Source organism: Manacus vitellinus, unplaced genomic scaffold (assembly GCF_001715985.3).
Source record: "Manacus vitellinus isolate BGI_N305 unplaced genomic scaffold, ASM171598v3 scaffold_5_pilon, whole genome shotgun sequence".
Taxonomy (NCBI): Eukaryota; Metazoa; Chordata; class Aves; order Passeriformes; family Pipridae; genus Manacus; species Manacus vitellinus.
In genome coordinates, this window is record NW_021940682.1 from 25,710,279 (window position 1) to 25,729,092 (window position 18,814).

Here is an 18,814-nt window from a genome sequence, read left to right on the forward strand (position 1 = left end):
AAGAAAGGAACAGGAAAGTAAGAATTTTTTAAAGTGAAGCTTTACCATACACTGCTTAAAACAAAGCTGAAGACTTTCCAAGGACTCTCATTATCAAAGAAAGGGAGGTAAAATGAATAAAATCAATGTGGGGTTCTGTTAAGAGCAAAAAGAATTGAAAAGATGTAAAAAGAAATTGCAGTAAAGGTTATCGGGTTTTTTTTCCTCTGAGTTGGAAGACTTCCCACTGTAAGAAATGCAGAATTCAGCTTTATTTCACTGACTAACAAAATAGTAAAGTTTGAATTTATATGAGAAATAGAAATGATTTTTTTTTTTTTAGTGGGTCCACTTTTTGAACTAAGAGTGATGAAGGAATGACAAGGTTCAGGTCCTAATTTATTTAATTTTTTTCCTGGAAAGTAGTGTTTTACTGATATCAGAGGCTCTCTGAAAAGCTATAATTCAGGGAAGAAAAGAATTAAGAATTCTGGACAGTATTTAAATAACGGTTAAAGGCACAGCTCCCACTGCAGTCCACTTTCAAATTCTGGTGCTTCTCAAAATCCCTGTCAAAAGACTGCAGTTCCCAAGGCAAGTGAAATGAAAAAAACTTTAAATTTGCACAGAAAAGAAAACCACAACATTGTGATGACAGTTAGACAATGTAAATATATAGGAGACTCATCTAAAGGTCAGAAACAGATTAGGATGATAGACAGTAGCTGATGATTGTCATAGCCTATTCACAAATTGGACATTAGTATATAAAAAATTCGTCCTGTCTAGTCAGATATTAAAGAATCCTTAACTTCTAATTCTTGCAAAATATTTCTATGCCCATCTTGCAACTTAGTGATGACCACACTACTAGGGTTCAGGAAAGAACTAAAACAAAAAATACAACCAGCAATTCACACCAATGTTTATGGAGTTAATAAAAATACCAGTGATCATAGGTCCTATACTTGAATCTTACATAACTGACCGTAAACCACTAACCATCATGTCTTATGTATGTGTATCATAGAAATATTATTCAGTAGGGAAAAAGAATTTTTTTCCCTGTTATTTTTTTACAAAAGTAAGGTAAATCTATGTGAAAATAAAAGGTAGAAAATATAATCAGCAAAAGGTCGTGCTAACACAACTACTTTTGCAATTTATTGGGACTAGGTATCCCAGAGACTAAGATTTTAGCAGTGGTCAGGTAAGAATGGACAAAAAAACCCCCCAGCTACACCCACCCAAAAAAATCAGCTCAAGCAATAGAAAAAATAGTTACCTGGGATCATAAAACAATAACTATGGTTTCCAGAAAGAATATAATGTAGTATATATATATAAAGTTCTTAGATCATAACAACTGACCATCAACAGAAGCAAGGTCCTAAATTAGATAGATAACTAAATAGCCCAACTGAACAATGGCTACTCTTTCTTTAGGTTATATTTAATTTTTTTTTTAAGCTTTACTTTTTAATACTGGGTCAATTTAATTAACAGTCAGTTTTCCCTTTGAATGTGTAAGAGGGAACCAAATCAAATACTTAAAAGTAAAAAAATGGTTTCCTTAAACTAAGATATACAATGTTAAAAGCATTTATTTTATTACTTAATTAATTTTGCTTTGTCAAGGAACAGAATTAAGTCAGTTTTCTCATCCAACTTTTTGAGAAAAAATAGTAAATTTGGGTTATAAAAGACTTAAAATTTTTTAACCCCGAACTCAAAGAACCCACCTTTGGAAAATATATAAAGTTCATAATAGTTGGGAAGTTCCCAAAAATATTTCTGAAAATCCTGACTTAGCCTTTCTAAAAACCCCTGTGAATTAAAGGATAATAACTTTGAAGTGTTGCATGTTTTGTCTTTACAAAGATATGACCATTCACACTACATTTCCCTGTAGTATATATAAAAGGCATTTTATTTCAGTATCACATAGATTTGGGGTTTTTTATTTTTAAGTAAATATACTTCAGAATCATTTATCTTGCATTTTTAGACCCCACTTTCCAGCCTGTAAGATCTCAACAATTTATTGATACAATTTCTAAATTACAAGTTATATATAAGGAAAATGATTTAACAATTTATTCAAGTGACAGCACCTCTGAAGTCACAGAATCTTTATAATAATCTGTAATACAAAAGCAAGTTAACTCAAAAGGGATACATCTTCATTTAATATTTCAGAAAGCAAAACCAAGAGAGACTACACAACAGGAAAGCATTTTATAACAAATACATTCTAAGTAAAGGCAAATTTATGATATATTTACACTAAGGATCCCACAGGGCTAATAATTTATTTTTGATCATTGAAAAGCAACGGTCTTTGGTAAACAGAACTAATGTAACAAACATGTTTATATACAGCATATGAAACACACAAAGGTAATAGTTATGTTTGGTTTTATATAGAATATGCATTACCACTGAATGTATCACCACTGTTTAATTTCTCAAATCCATGATGATAAAATTTATATAAACACACATGAAGAAACTTATGTAAAAAGGTGTAAGACCAGGGCCTTTTTTAACATTGTCCCTGGACTACCGAAAGGAGAGTGAATGTAGTTATGCTGTAGATGTGTATTTTTTGGAAGTATATTTATATTACTGTAAACTCTCTTTCTCCCTCTACCTCCTGCCTCTGCCCCCCCTCTCTCTCACACACTTATGGCTCTGCCAGTTGACTATTATCCCTGCTCCTTTTCTAGTCTCTCCTTATTGAAGGTACACTACAATGACACTTTTTTCTTTCCTGAAGAAAAAAATCTTTCCCAAACTCCTAACATAGGCAAGTTCTACATGCCTGTATTTGTCAAAAGAGCTTACTTTTATTTATTTTTCTGGATGGAGTTACAGTGTAGGTTACAATCTAGAAAGCAGTTATATTATATACTATAATATATATTATAGTATAGTATAATATTTAACTCAATTATTCAAGATATGCATGCATTCTATTCTGGATATATGAATATAATAATAATTTTGCCATTGATATCAGTAGCTTAGAGTTATCTCATCTAAATTCAGGATCTTAGCAGTTAGGAATCTCATCTAATTTAAATGGTGTGGCTTCATCACTAACCAATGGAGAGAAGCAAGAAAACTCAGGACACAATTTGTTCTTTTCTAAGATGGCAGGCACAGAGAAAGAATCATACTCTTTCTCCATGGATAAAATTAACTTAGACTGTGATGATAAATTTCATCTAATCTAATTTTAGGAATGTAAATCGAGTGAATAAGCACAAACAAATTGTATTCACTGTTACTGTGGTGAACTAATATAATGTAAATAAATCTTAATTCCAAAACCTTCAAAAAGTATGTCAGAAAAATAGAGATATCAAGTATTTTTACATGTTTTTCTTGAATTTTAATTTGCTTCTCATTGAAAGTGAAAAGTCAGCATACATGAAAACATAATCAAAAAACCAATTCAGTAATTACATATAATTTATGAAATAATCCATTTTCTACTTTGATATAAAACATTTCAAGAAAATTCACTCCTTAAAAAGTTCTAGGAATTTTGATAACTTTTCAAAAATTATTTAACACAGCTTATATTTTTCATAATGCATATTTTTGGGGGTTGGAGTTTTAGTTATTTGAAAAAGACATTGTACACAAATGACAAAATATAGTATGACCTTTTCAGAAATATATTAACATTTCTTCAGTTATGTTACGCAAAGTAAGACATGAAACTTAAAATTCTATCATTTTTTGACTTTCAAGTATTATTTTTGTATTTTTTATATATATATATTATTTTGTTAAGTTGTATGATATTAGAGTGGTAAAAATACAAGGCTTTAAAGGGATCCTCTGCTACTGAGCTATAGTAAGCTCAGTGGGATCATATACTACAGCATAACTGGTAATCAACACGACAGAAATCTGTGCCTTGATTTAGGATATGTGTTCTAGTATTCAGATAACAAAACAAGCATTTTTAAAAACTCTTTTGAAAAAAAAAATCAAGTAAAGATAAAAGAACCAAATCTGTATTACAATTTAGGGAAAAGAAAATCTTTTAAGAGCTCAAACATCAGAAGACCTAGAATATGTCACTGGCAACTTCCCATTAAAATCACAAGAGGAAGGTCTATTGATATTAAAGATGCAGTTTTTAAATAGAACTGTAGAAAATGAATGAAAAGGCTTTAGGTAAAAAAGAAACAGAAAGATAAGTAGCATGTGTTATTAAGGATTTCAAGCACACTCAGTTCTACCTAGCATTTTAAAGTGATCTTTAATACTGATATTGAAAGAACCCACAACTTACTTGAAGATCTTGTTGAGTGTCTGTGTGGCAGCGTGTTTTTTTCTCTGTTCTCAGTCAAAGCACTTCCACTGGCCATAGAAACAAGTTCTAAATCCATGTCTTCTCTGCTTACAGGGCTTGCCTGGAAGCAGTGGGAGAGAATGTACACAATCATGAAACAAAATATAACATTTTTTGAATGTAGCTCACATTACTCCAAATAAACAAACAGGGTCTGTCAAACAACCTTCTTCAAAATGATACCACAATCCTTTTTTGTTGCCTAGGCTGAACAAATGCACTATGTCAAAGCACTTTTGTAAATAAGAGCCGATCTTAAAATTGTGGTTTGTGATCTGAGTCAATGCAACAACAAAAGAAAACATTTTAGTACAGTAATTTTGAAGAAAATCAATCTTGCAGACGGCTGATGAAACCTTAAACAGCTTAAGATCATTTACTGACCAGTCTATAATTTAAGTTATAGCTGAATGTCAGAGATGTCATATTGGATTATTTCCTGCAATATTTATGTTTTATCCAGGACACATATCACTTCAATCAGACAAGGGCCCAGTGAGTAATTTAATCTTTTAGGTTTTTGCTAATTAGCCATAACTATCAGACAGCATTTTAATTATACTTTAGCTAAGAGTATTGTATTAATTATAAACTTCTAACATCCAGTGGTCATGTGTTTTGGCATGAGGTAGGTTACTTGCACACAAATATGGCAAAATAGAAATGAAAATCATATTTCATTTTAGCAATGGTATTTTGGGAACATGTAGGGCAAAGTTTAAAAACTCTGACCTGGAAGATACCACATACTGTAAATTGTAGATTGTTAGTTTTGCAGAAACAACTTCACTTACTCATGAAGGAAATGAAAACTATGCAGCCATCTAACTCTGCTGTTCACTAGATACTGAGGGCCAATAACAATGTTGAGAAAAATAAGACACTGCAGATGAACAACCTACAAAATCTCCAGTGTAGAGTCAGTCAGCTGGAAGTAATAAACATAAAGATAGAATTTTCTAGTCTCTGGACCTTCAGAAGTGGAGTCCAGAAAAGCAGATTAAGTCCTTCCTATCTGGGTTGAAAATCTAGGTGCCTTTCAGAAGCTAGGTGTCTAACTGAGTAGAGATCCTTCCTTTTTACATATAAAAACAAACAAACTACAGAAAAGGAAAGACTATGCTAGTAGTAATGTCACCAAACTTTTTTGTAACATTGTAGTAGCATGACTACTCAATCAGGTATCGAGAGACTGGGTCTCAACTCCCAGAGAGTTAAAGCCTGCAGCTCCCTTTTTCTCAGGAAAATGCTGTTACTGTGAAGTTGTAGGCTATTCTGGAGGAGACAATCTCCAGACTTCCTGTTCAAACTAGCTCACTGTACCAAGAGCAGCACTACACCAACGCAGACAGGCTTTGTAGTCCAGTCTAACTCAGAGAACTCAGATGAAATGGAGACCTGTTTCATTTCCCTGTCTTTACTCAGTCACTGTTTAATGTAAAATTCATTAAAAAGCCCGTGCATTTTCAAACCAAAACCTCCAAAGATACAGAGATTTTACACTCTTCCTTAGTGACTGCATACCCTTTGTGTTCGCACAGAAAGTTTATCCCTTTTTTTCTAATGCTTGCCTTTTGTTTAATGACCAAGATTTTAAAGTTTTGCTTTGCACAGGTAGCAGGCTTTATTATTGCTGTAAACATCAATATTTTATTTTCTCTTCCAGAGTAGCGTCAAGAAACTTTGAAAAGAGTAATGTTTTATCCTGCCAATTCTTTATATTTTTTTGGACTTAATATTTACAGTTGCTTTAAGGTTGTGACAACTTCCTATATTCAAAATCTTTAAATAGAAAGCTTTTAGTCTTTCATTAGTAGAAGTAATGTAATCATTGTGATGCTCAGAGAGATTCAAACCAATGGAACTGATCATTCTTATTTCCATCTAACCTTTCAACACACCGCAAAAGTTTTCTAATATCCCAATTCCCAAAGACCCAGGAGACCACAGTATTCTAAACAGATAGCCTTTCCACAGTATCCAATCTATACCATCATATAAACTGAGGCTTCATCATCTTGTAGACAACAATATTCAGGATTATATGATAGCTTTTAACAGGGCTGTCTGTCTCTCTGATGTAAAATATTTGTTATTTTATTTCAAATAAAGATAAGTGTTTTCACCCAATTACAGTCGTATTAATATTTAAGGTTGTATTAATCACTGGAGCAAACTTAATTTCAGGTTTGTAAAGAAGTTGATTGAAAGTTCTCTGAAGTTAATTAAAACCTTCCCTTTTATATTTATAGCTTAGAGCCAAAATTTGGAAGAAATTTAAGATATTGATACAGTTTTTTGCAGAGTGTAGTACTGGACTTCCATCTGTAGTGATCACCATAGTCAACTCTTTAGACTTTATGCCCTTGGTTTTATTACTACAAATCCTTTTTTCCAATTAATTGGAAATTAAGTTCAGTCAAGAGGAATCTTAGCCTTGAACACATCTTTGCATCTGTATATTTGTGTATTCCTATGTAAAATTATCAAGATATTCTGTAACCTTCAGAGATAAGCGCTTTTAAATTCAAGTTATATCTTGAATTTAATGATTTATATCTTGAATATATGATTTGGAGATACTGATCAACAGTGAAATGGTTAACCCTGTAGGTAAGTTAAACTTCATAAAAAAAGAATCAGGAAGTTCATCCTACTTGTTATTCAACAAAATCATACTAATTTAAAGTAGTAAGTTTAAACTGTAAGTCAGCATGCCTTCCTAAGCACTTCTATGGTAGTATTAGTAAGAAAAATCATCAAAATGACCAAGATTCAGATAATACAGTCTTAGATTTACTGCAGGTTACTACATAGGAATAATCCCCAGTAAGAAGTGCTAAGACTTTGCTGTTAATATGCAACCATTGAAATACCATTTTGTATCCCTGAAAAATAAAGTTTTAAATTATTGGAATGTGCACAAAAAGCAGTTAGAAAACTATATTAATTTAGTACTTTCAGAATGCAGGCTTATGGAACACATAAAATCCAAGGATCCTATTACACATCAGGAAACTTCATGATCGAGCATATGACATATGAATAAACTACTGGAACTGCCCAGGAATGCTTTCCTCTTCTATTTCTCTCTCTTTTTCTCTTTTTTCTTTTACTTTACTGTATATTTCTTATTTACTGTATATTACTTATTTACTGTATATTTCTATATTTACTTTCTTTCGGTTTACCAGAAATGTTTGATAATGATTGAAGCTAAGTGTTAACTTCCTTTTTATCATGATTTCATAGCTTTTAACTCACCTATTGTGCAAAAGCAGTAGTTGTTCACATTTCAACCTTTAAAAAAGAACCCATGTAAATTTTAAACCCAAAATTCTCCAGCCATCTGTGTGTACAAACCACATCATTATTTCATTGCCTATATAGTAGTGTTTTCTGCATTAGATATACATTTTATTCCATTTTCTATTTTTTGAACCCTCTATTTCAATTTTCTCTGCATTTCATTCATGTGGAATAGCTATGTAATTATGTGGCACAGGCTGTGACAATTCCATAACTTTGCCAGTTATGTGGGCACACCACATAATACTATTGTGGGATTGCAGCAGTATTTTGTGGACAGAACCGTTTATTGTAAATAACATACAATCTACCTATGTGCACATATGCTTACCAATAATTACATGATATGTAATTTAGATAACATTATTAGATTATGATTTGCTCAAATTAGATCAATTACTGTTTTAGACTCAGCCTAACAAATAACTATTGGTGCTGCTGCAATCAAACCCCACCACAATCACTTGGTTCATGATTTCAACCCCTAAACTTTAAAAGAACTTTAAAAGAACTTTAAAAGAACCTAAAAACTGGACACATCCCATGCCAGAGAAAAATATTTGACAAAATCTGTCTTAAAGAAAACAGTAATAGCAATATCTAAACCTCAAAAGCATTTTTTTCAAAGATGAATTTTAGAAGAGTTTATGGAATTGTTTCCAAAACATGCAAATTGCACAGGTGGTGAAGCTAAAGAAGACAGAGGTTAGAAAAGGGCAAGATTGCTCAGAGAACAAAATGAGGCATATGACACATCGTCTAACTGGGAAATACTTTTTATGCAATATTTTACATCATGTATATGTGTATAAATCACTAATTCTGTATAGTTTCTTGTTTTGCCCCACCTTTTAAACCCCACATACTAATATCAATAAGAATATTGCTAATTTGGCAATAAAATGTAAAGTGTATATATATATATATATGTGTATATATATATATATAAAACGGAGTGAGTATAGTCTAATTTTATGCAATGTTTTTAATAATGATACCATATTAATATACAATTCCAACTTACTGTATTTCAATAAATGACACTGAAGGTATATTAAAATGATTTAGTTATGTGACATATAGAATTTGAGAATATTTAAAGTTGTTCAATAGACAAGAATATAGATTTTTAGTAAATAATGTAGTTGGTATTGAACCATATTTAATTTTTTCTTTTTTTTTTTTTTCAAATGCTGACGTAGAAGCTTTAAAAAACACACAGTGGCATTTGATGTCTTAAAAACAAACTCAGTGTGAGACATGAAACTAGAACTCTATGTACAAACATGGGTTCTTGTGCTAAAATATTTCTTCTGATCTCTATCAATGAGTAACTTGCTTGCCAAACAGAGACAACAGTAAATAATTATATTAATCAAAAAATCCTCCTCTTTTTACACAAAGTGTGGATTGGAAATACCTGAATTCAGAAAAATCTCACAAAGAAACAAGTTCTTACCACAAGCTGTACTTGTCTACTGTCACATATCGCAGGATCTAACTCAGGCAAAAAACGACAGCTGGGAAAAACATAGGATAGAAATTTCAATATGTCCCACTGTACTGGGTTCTCTGAAATACCTGTGCAGAATCTTTTCCTAGCAACAATCCTGCTTATTTTTAAAAATAATCCCATTATTAAAATTCATAATAGAAAGTAATATTAACTGATAAAGTAGCAGATTAATATTAATTTTTTTGTACTTAAGATTAAAATAAATAATTTGCAATTGTCTATTCAAAAGACAGAATACTAAGTTAAAATATATATGTCAATAAATGCAACCATGCATGAATTTTTGCATGTGTTGACATAAGTTGCAGCCAAACCAGTTGTAATATTACTCTATGTAGGAATCAAATTGTTCTCAGTTGCCTAAATGTATCAGCTGTTATAAACTGTCTATCAGTGACGTTCCAATGGAGATCAGGACTTATGCCACATTAAAAAATAATTTTATGATTTTTGCACTAGTACAAATACTAGTGCATTGCACACATCTCAAGAGGTAGCATAATAATATTTAAGAAAATTCTTTTATAAATTTCTGTGCCTTCTCACTTTCAAACATCATTACATGTTTCTGTTCCAGTATTTTCATTCAAATTAAAAGTCATGGAAGTTATCTTAAACAAACACTTGGGAGTATTTCACTATTATGGAACATGACTGACAGATAAATATTTTGGCAAAGCCAGATAAATATTTCCTAAGGAACACATTCTTCCTATACTTTCTACAGTCATTGATACAAACTGGGTATGTGGAATATTTTTCCACACAAGACAGAACAATATGGAGCCATACCTGCCTACTGACACTTTGGTTTTATTAGAGGTGCTTTGCATTGTGTCTACTAGTGACTTCACTAAGGTATCAATGATGCCACATTGAATTTATGACCAAAATATACTTACTGTGTCTTCATGTTAGTTTAGGGCATATTAACCTTTCCCTTAATTGTGTTGATATTTTATCTGTTCAATAACAAAAACTGAATACAGAAGGAGCATTTTACAACATTTTAAAACAGTATACTATGAAGAGGTAAAAGTTGGGTTTATGTTTTGAAGACAAAATATAAATACACACTATCTAGTTAAAAAAAGGTATTTTTTAACTTCTTTAATCAAATCTAACAATATAGCTAATGTTACAGTTGATCTAATTACCTAAACCCATAATATATATCAATAACATTATAAAATATATGATGAATAAAAACTTTTTTCCTACACTCTTTATGGTCTAAAAACCACTGCATTGCTAACATAAAACTATGTAGTTATTTACCATGAGATTCTGCACTGTTTATCATTTAATTTTCACTGTGGAAGAAGTATCTATACAATGATTACTAAATAAATTCTAAAGGGTGACATGTTTGGGATCCAGAAATATGGTGTACTGTCTGCTAGCTGCAAAATCATGTTTGTTTTAGAACTATTAACCTAGGTTTCACTTTACAAGAGAAATTTAAAATAAAAAAAAATCTAATTTAAAGGCAATGACCTCACCACTTCGTATTTCTGGAACTCGCTGCTTCATAATCCAAATGCTGTGCATGAAGCCACTGGTATGTGAAATCTTTTCTCCTTTGTAATTTCTCATCTAAAGCAGTATCCAGCTGAGAACATTCTTCTTTTTTACCTGGGGAGGAAAAGAGATGGAAAAGAGATACTCCTGTCTGTCATCATTATTTTAAAATATATTTTCTTTAAGATTCTCTATATAAACTTGGAGCCCACTGCCTTTTGCAAAATAAAAAATGCAATTACTTTATTTTCATGCAAACAGTCCAACTGTTCCTTCAGATATGTTTAAGAAATACTTTAAAATTAGTTTTAATTTTATGATTATTTTCTGTGTTGGGATGTAATATTGGCCTTCTGAATAAATTTATTTTATTGGGAAATAAAACTATCCTTTATTTTGAAATTCATATAGAGGTAAATGTTACACATAAATTGCTTGTCACACCCGCCATGAATGTTGTTTATTGTGCTATTTCTAGAATTAAAAATACACACTCATTTATACTTACAATTGTATTTACCAGTCTATAAGGTTAAAAAATATATCACCACTATATGCAAGAGGGGACACATGGCAATCATGTTACTCTGATCCATCTTTTACTGATATGATCTACTAAGACATTTCAATGGCAGTTTCTGATATTGGATTCCAAAGCAATTGCATATATGATACTATTTTTCACAAATTGCTACCTACTTTTGGATCACAAAAGACATATAAATATAAAGAATAAAATAGTGATATTATGGAAAAAAAAATCTGTACAATTCTGGAGACCCTTCAGTTTTTGGGACCATTCTGCTGAATAACAGATATGTTTTGAAACATAAGGAAGAGGATGCCAGAACTGGAAGAGACTGCAGAGGAAGCATCATTGTTGCATGGGGATATTCAACTTTTTAGTTTCTACCCTTATACATCAACTTTATAGGTTATTTCTTTTTTGTACCTTCAACTCAGAGCTTTTATGAGTCATCAGAAAACTTTTTTCTTTTTTTTTTTTTTTGGTACAAAAGTTTTTTGTTTTTCTCTTTAATGTTATTTCAGACAACACTGAATTATCATCCCTGCTGCTAATTATTCCTTCATTTTTCTTTCAAAGATTTTTCTTTCCTCAGTGATAGGTGAATTCAGCAGCTACTAGAAGTTATTTAGTAAACTGCAGGAGCACTTGAACCAGCAAAAAGCATAGCTGACCTCACTTAACATCATTCCATTTGCCCACTATGAATGCTTTAACTATCAATAACTGTAAAGGCGTGGGAGAGGAAAATGTCAGAACTGCCATAGTTTTTATTCATGTTTAGACAACATAAACTGGAGTTACAGGCTATGCATTAACTCACCTCTTAAGACATTTGGTACCTGAAGTATTTTTTAAACTTATCTGTAAAAATTATAATTTACTCTGCATAAGCTCCACAATATAATTTCTCACTTGTATTTTACCTGGCTTTACAGTGAGCTCATCGCTTTCAACTTTTAGCTGTAAGGGATACTATTAAAGTATCATAGTTACTTATTTCATAGTCTGAAATACAATGTCTTTTGGTTATGCTCTCCATTTGTCTTAGTATAGGGAATCCCTATCCAAACCAAATCCATTCCTTAGGCTGAATGTATTCAATTGTCAAGGTCATAGTTACACCAATAAAATTAGGAAAGGTCCTGGTCCAGAATATAAAGTCATATATGTCTTGCTAGTCAGTCATGGACCAGAACTTAGGTAGAAGAATTTATCCTTAGCTGATGTATAGAATTCTCCTGTACCTCCCTAGGAAGACAGAAAAGGAAAAGCTTGGATGGACAGTCACTGCATCTACGCAAATGAGGTTGTGAGGGCTGATTAAAAAGGTCAAGCAGTGAATTGTGTAATCAGTGCCAAATATTAAAGAATTTTAATTACACAGTTCATCACCTTCCTTTATTAAAGTGGGAACTATTTCTTCTTTTCTAAGTTTGTGATATTGCTCCTGGTTCAGGAGTACAGTTTTCTAACCTTTACATTTTGAAATTTATAGGTTCCAAGTCCACAACTACACTGGTACCTTTGCAGCTCTCCATTTAAGAAAGGTACTGATTTATAACAAGAGTAAGACACATTCTGTGTGACTTCATAAGAGCAGTCCTGGAGACTGAGCCTTCTACATATGTTCTCCAATGAGGAATAATCTCCCAAGAAATGATATTTAGTTTTTTTCTTATTTGTATTTACAGAAAAGTTGTTCCAGTGTTACCATCTTCCTTAGGATAATTACTTCTGAATCGGTATTATTTATGCATTTATTAAAGTGTTTGCTATCTTTTCATCCATTAAAAGGGAAATCAACATAGGGGATTTAAATTTAAAAAGAGTATTAGAAGTTTACATCTGAGTCTGTGTGTTGAAAGAAGATGAACACACAATAATCTATGACAAAACTTACCAAAAAAAAGAATACTTTTAGCTTGAGAAGTTACTTTCAAATATGATTTTAAACAATTTTCCTTAGTTGCAGTTTCAATTTTTGATTGAACTATGTTTGAAACACAATTGGTTTTATTTAATAAAATTTTATTTTAATTTATTTGTATTTATTTTTCCTTGTTAATTATTGAAACACAATTCAAACAAGAAAGCAACCAAGATAAAAGTGCACACAATAGGGTGCACATATATAGCATATATATGGCATATATATAGCATATATGCACATATATATGCTATATAGAGAGAATATTCTTGTTCCATATTAGTGTTAATAGTTACTTTTTTTTCCAAATGGGTAGACACTGTTCAATAATTTGTTTATAATGTTGTAGGACACTGTATTCTATTTTCTTATTTGGAATGTACTCATATTCTTACTTTTTAATAGTAACACCTCTCTTTTTAATTCTTATGAAAAAAATATCTATGTTATGAAGTAAAGCACTGCATTATCACTTTTCTATTCCACTTATGAACAACATGTGCTTGAGAATCTGGTGAATCAGTATCATTAACATGCATTGGCTTGATAGTTTTCTTACATTAGGGCTATAGGCTTTTAAAAACCTGGACCTGATTTTGTAGAAGTACTAACACTCACAGAAGTTCCAAAGAGCTGTAAGCATCTGCATCTTTGAAATGGATCAGAGCCATAATCTTTAATTGTTAAATGTGGACAACTCTTAGACTACCAGAGAAAAATGACAGACATCAAAGAAGGCACAACTCCACTGAAACCCAAATTAATTTCAGAGGTATTTCAAGTATCATACCCTCATTAGATTATCGCTTCTAAGCATTCAATCTTTTTGACTTTTTTTTTTTTTTAATACATGACACACACATTAATAATTTAAGATTGGAATTGTCTTACATTTGGCATTAATACAGTAATAATTTTTAGGTGTTGCCAATTGATCATCTACACACATATTGTGTACTTAGGCCAGAAACAATGAAGCATTCAGGGCCACCTACTGGCAATTTCCTACAAAATTTGGGCATCCAAATAGAGAGAACTCAGAAAAGCATGGACATATGAAATATCCTTGGAACTTAGTATTACAGGAAAGTAACAAATTCTTTTCTAGGTCACCAAATCCACATGCAAACCTGTAAGAACCTGAACTTTGTGATCCAGAAAAATCTCATCCTTCGTCTGCCAAATCTGTTTGCTGGGTGTGCTCTGAAACAATATGACTGTACCAATCCTGATTGGTGTAAATCCCAGTTAGCTACTGTACTCTTCATCAATTTATATGCAAGAGGATGCTAAGGACCCTGATTCAACACACTAATTTTTTTTTTTCAAATATATTTGTTGATGATGGGTAGATAAAAGGTTTAACTTTATTATGTCATATGTTTCTTGATACAGAGAAATGTGTGGAGAAGTCTGCACCATATCCAGCCTTTCAAATTTTGAGTTAAAAGGTGATTTCATTCACTTCAAAACTTGCTTCATATAGAGTACAATACAAATAAAGTAAGAGACTACGAAACTTAAGACCTACAATGTGAAAGAAGGGTTTGGAAATTCTTGATCATTCTAAGTTTTCCTCCCTTAATAAAAAAAATCTGTGACCAGAGTTAATTTTCTCAATATGTATTCTGGAAAAGGTGTTCCTAATATAGGCCTTAAGTAGCTGAGCTTGGATATAAAATTATTGTCTGTGCTATTAATGCATTAGATCTTTCCTCTGTCAGTATTCTGGCATAAATTATTGGTCAGCAATATATATTATAAGGGTGTGTGTATGTAAGCCTGTGTTTGAATGTACAAGCTCTAAAACAAATATTCTTAGTGAAAATTAAAATTATGTGTTATATATTTATATAATTATGTATACTATATATAATACAAGAAATATTTGTATATTATATAAATAATATATAAATTATATATACCCTTAATATATTTATACAGAATTTACTTCTCCTGTCTTCTATACAGTTATGTGCATAATACACATTTATAAACTATCTTGAAATCCCAAATCTAAACTATAACTTTTTATCTCATTTTTCCATGTCAATTAACAAAAAAATGGCATTATTTCTGTCACAGTCTATATAAGACATGCAGAACAGAAAGTAAGAACTACATGATTTGTTCTTGCTATTAAGGCAAAAAGTGAATATTTGGAAACAGACAGGAAAATAACAATAATAAAAAACAGCCCCCCCCGTCCACTCCTAAAACCTCCCAGAAATTTACAGTAGAATGTAAGAGAAACGAGAAGAATTTTTTTTTTCCACACAAAGCTTGACACATTTGTCAGAAGTCTACTTTGTCACTAAATACACCTAAGCATTACATAGCAATCACTACAGGCCCCAGACTGTTTTGGAAAAAGAATGGTATTTAGCGTGGTCTTTAGCATATTACAGGTATTCAGTGAATACATTTATAGTAGCAAGATCTATATGACTTCCAGGCAGTTGGTAGTACCATGTGGCAGTAAATGGTTCAGAGTTCTTTTTACCAAAAATTATAGCTCCAGATAATGTTTATCTACAACTCAGGTCTGGAATTTTCAGATAGTGGGGTACATAAATTTCTACCTTAAAACCACAGAAACTTGTTTGTGACATAGCTATCCTGTAAGGATCAGATTATAACAGAAGCTACTTTTTCATCTCAGTGACTTTTGACTAAATTGACTTCCAACTCTAGGACCAGAATTAATGAAATAAAAATATTTATAGTAGTGTCTGAGTTCACAGCTGAATAAAAGATGAAATAGGATTTTGTCACAAGACTATCACATCAGGTGATGACCAACATTTTTTGATGCTTAAAAATGCTTTATCACTTACATAATAAGGAGTTATGAACATGAGAGCACTGATCAATGTAAATGAGAATATCTTTCAAAAATTATAAAAGTAAATAATGAAAGGGAAAAAAAATGGAGGTTTTTTCCCTAAATCTCGTGCCCTTTTCCCCTTTTTGCTAGGTATTTATTATTTTTTCAGACTACAAATAAGATCTACTATACTGCAAACCTCCTTCTCTTGTCCAATTTCTTCATCGACTAGTTCATTCTGCTTCAGCGGTTATCATATTTCAGCCTGTGCTTTCTGTGTTCTCTCTTTGATGTCTTTATTATAATCTAACATATTAGATTATGCAAAAGCTGAACCCTTCCTTTGAGATTCCTAAACTACTGAAACAGTACAAATTTCATCTTCTAAATTCAAGGAAAATAGGATTTCATACTTGGACCTTCCCCCAAATTATTTTCTATTTTGCTACTTGTTCCTGCCTCTGCAGAATGCAGCACTACTACTATTTATTGGTAGTAATTGGTATTTATCCCTAGCATGCTGTTTATGCTCAATTTGTTCCTTTCCCTATACTGAAGCAAATCCAAGTCTTACCTTCAACAGTGTACTTTTAAGACACCTCATTTAAAGTTATTTCTCTCTATTCATGTCACAATAGGGTCTAGGAAGTTCTCCCAGTATCTCCTGATTACTTAACCTCTTCTATTGCAGCCCTCTGATCACACAAATCCATTGCAAACTACTGCTCCATATTAAAAGGCTTATGTCTTTTCTTGTGAACATGGTACATTTCCACTTGAATAGCTTCATGAGCTTCATTTTCCTAGCACTGACATCAAGGCAGCATAAATACTGTTCCTTACAATTCATCCAACTGTCACCACTTTCTGTACTCTTCCATTTATGTTAAATACAATTTCTCATTTATCTTCTATAACTAAGACATATGACACCTCTCTGAGTTGATGTATAAACCTAAAGCACTATTTCATCTAGTGTGTACAGGAAGCTACAACATTGGCAATTGCTGATTTCATTTTTTTGCTAATTTGTAACTGTTTGAATCTGATTCAGGAAGTGAATTTTGGGACAAAAACTTGAAGATCTGTTTGGGGAAAGATGTAGGGATTGCATAGTGGAGGGCTAATAACAGTAATAATGTAAGAATAGATTGCTTAGGTCAATTAAAAATAAGTCATAGAGATGCAAAAAAAAGTAAAGGAACAGTAGTGCACTGGTTTAATACAGGTGTACACTCTCTAACAGATTGTATGAGATTCCCTGTTTCTCTAAAAAAATGAGTCAGAAAACAAAACAATATCCTGCCATTTGATTAAACTGATTAATTTAATTAAAGAATTTAAACCATTACATTCAGAGTTATGTAGACTATTGTTGAAACACATTCATATCAAGGAAATACACAGAAAAATTGGTGTATTTCTTCAAAATGCTATTCCAGTCATTTAACACTGGAATTAGATATATAGTTATGGCTATTTATATTAATGCTAGTGAATAACAAAGCCATTCCAAGTTTTTTACCCTAGAAAAGCAGAAGAATAGCAGGAGAATAAACTGCACAAACATCTAGAAATATTAAGATTCTAATTTCTCTGGAACCTTCCAAGTTTGGAAATGCTGGTGACTGACTCTATGATTTTGAATTTTACTGAATTATTGATTAAATGCTATATAGTCATCGACTCTACTTAGATGAAATGTATCAGCCATTCTGTGTAATATTCTTTGTACTAAGGTAAGTATTGAAGGTATCCAAACTTTTCAGCCCCAGTACACTGGATACATATTTTGGCAATATTATAATAAACAAATGTGGTGAAAGAGAAGATAGATTGTATTTTATTCAGAAATTAATGTAGAATAAATAACCACAAATAGGATGAAGAGTATATATATAAAAATTTGGTAATTCAGCATCCACCTACATACACAGACACATGTTCACACATGGGCTCCTCAGGTTCCCAAAACATTAACAAATAGAAGTTGCAATCCAACTAAAAAGAACAGAAATAACGTTTCTCAGTCCAGACACCCAAGAGCAGACTTCTTGTACATATAGTTTGAGAAACAACATGGAATTGCTTCATACTTGAAAAGTTAAGTTGGTTTCTTTCTTAAAAAAAACCCCAAAACCAACCCTGCCAAAACCAAACGTCAGCTCTACAAAAATGACGAAACTAAAGAGGTGATATTCTACCCACATGCACAGAGAGAGAAGAATTACTGATGTAAACTACTTCTACCCACAATCAGCATGCTTCCAGGATCCACTCAGGTGCTTACAAGTTCAAAAAGCACACAAAAAACTTTACTCCGCTATGCCTGTATGATGCACATACTTTCACATTATTCTTTTGTGTAGTCTTCTATGAACAAGGTGTCCTGTAGTCTACATAGTACTCCCTTCAGCCACTCAGCACAGGCAAATCTCATCAACAGCATTGCTGAGAAGTAAATTTGGAGAACAACCAAGAGTTATCCAGAGATCTTTGGATAGTCAAGACCCTTGAAGAACCAAAGAGATCAAGGGGAGCAAAAAAATATTTTGAAATAGTATGTTCAGCATTTCCATGCTTAGTTATCCATCAGCAATTGTAAGGTAGAAATAAAATAGAAGTAGATGGAGCCTATTTTGTTTATCTTTTCTGTCTAAATGCTCATATAATTTCTATCTGAACTCCCAAATCCACCTAGTGCAGTATCTCTAGTTTTTCTCATAATCTTTGGGAATTAATAAACCCCCCAATGATGGATGTTCTCTATTGAAAAGAGGATTTTATACTGTTCAGGAGAAAAGATATGCAAAATATAACCCCCCCCCCCCCGT

The 18,814-nt window shown here is 31.9% G+C and overlaps 1 protein-coding gene across 1 annotated transcript in view; it reads right to left on the reverse strand.

The window, feature by feature from the left end:
• Positions 1–18,814, reverse strand: part of LRRIQ1 (leucine rich repeats and IQ motif containing 1) — a 104,152-nt gene that overhangs the window by 8,534 nt on the left and 76,804 nt on the right. The window contains exons 23-25 of the mRNA XM_018080893.2: positions 10,679–10,811; positions 9,120–9,180; positions 4,292–4,412 (exon numbers count right to left, since the gene is read on the reverse strand). Coding sequence (XP_017936382.1) covers positions 4,292–4,412; positions 9,120–9,180; positions 10,679–10,811 — 315 coding nt within the window. The remainder of the gene's footprint in view (positions 1–4,291; positions 4,413–9,119; positions 9,181–10,678; positions 10,812–18,814) is intronic.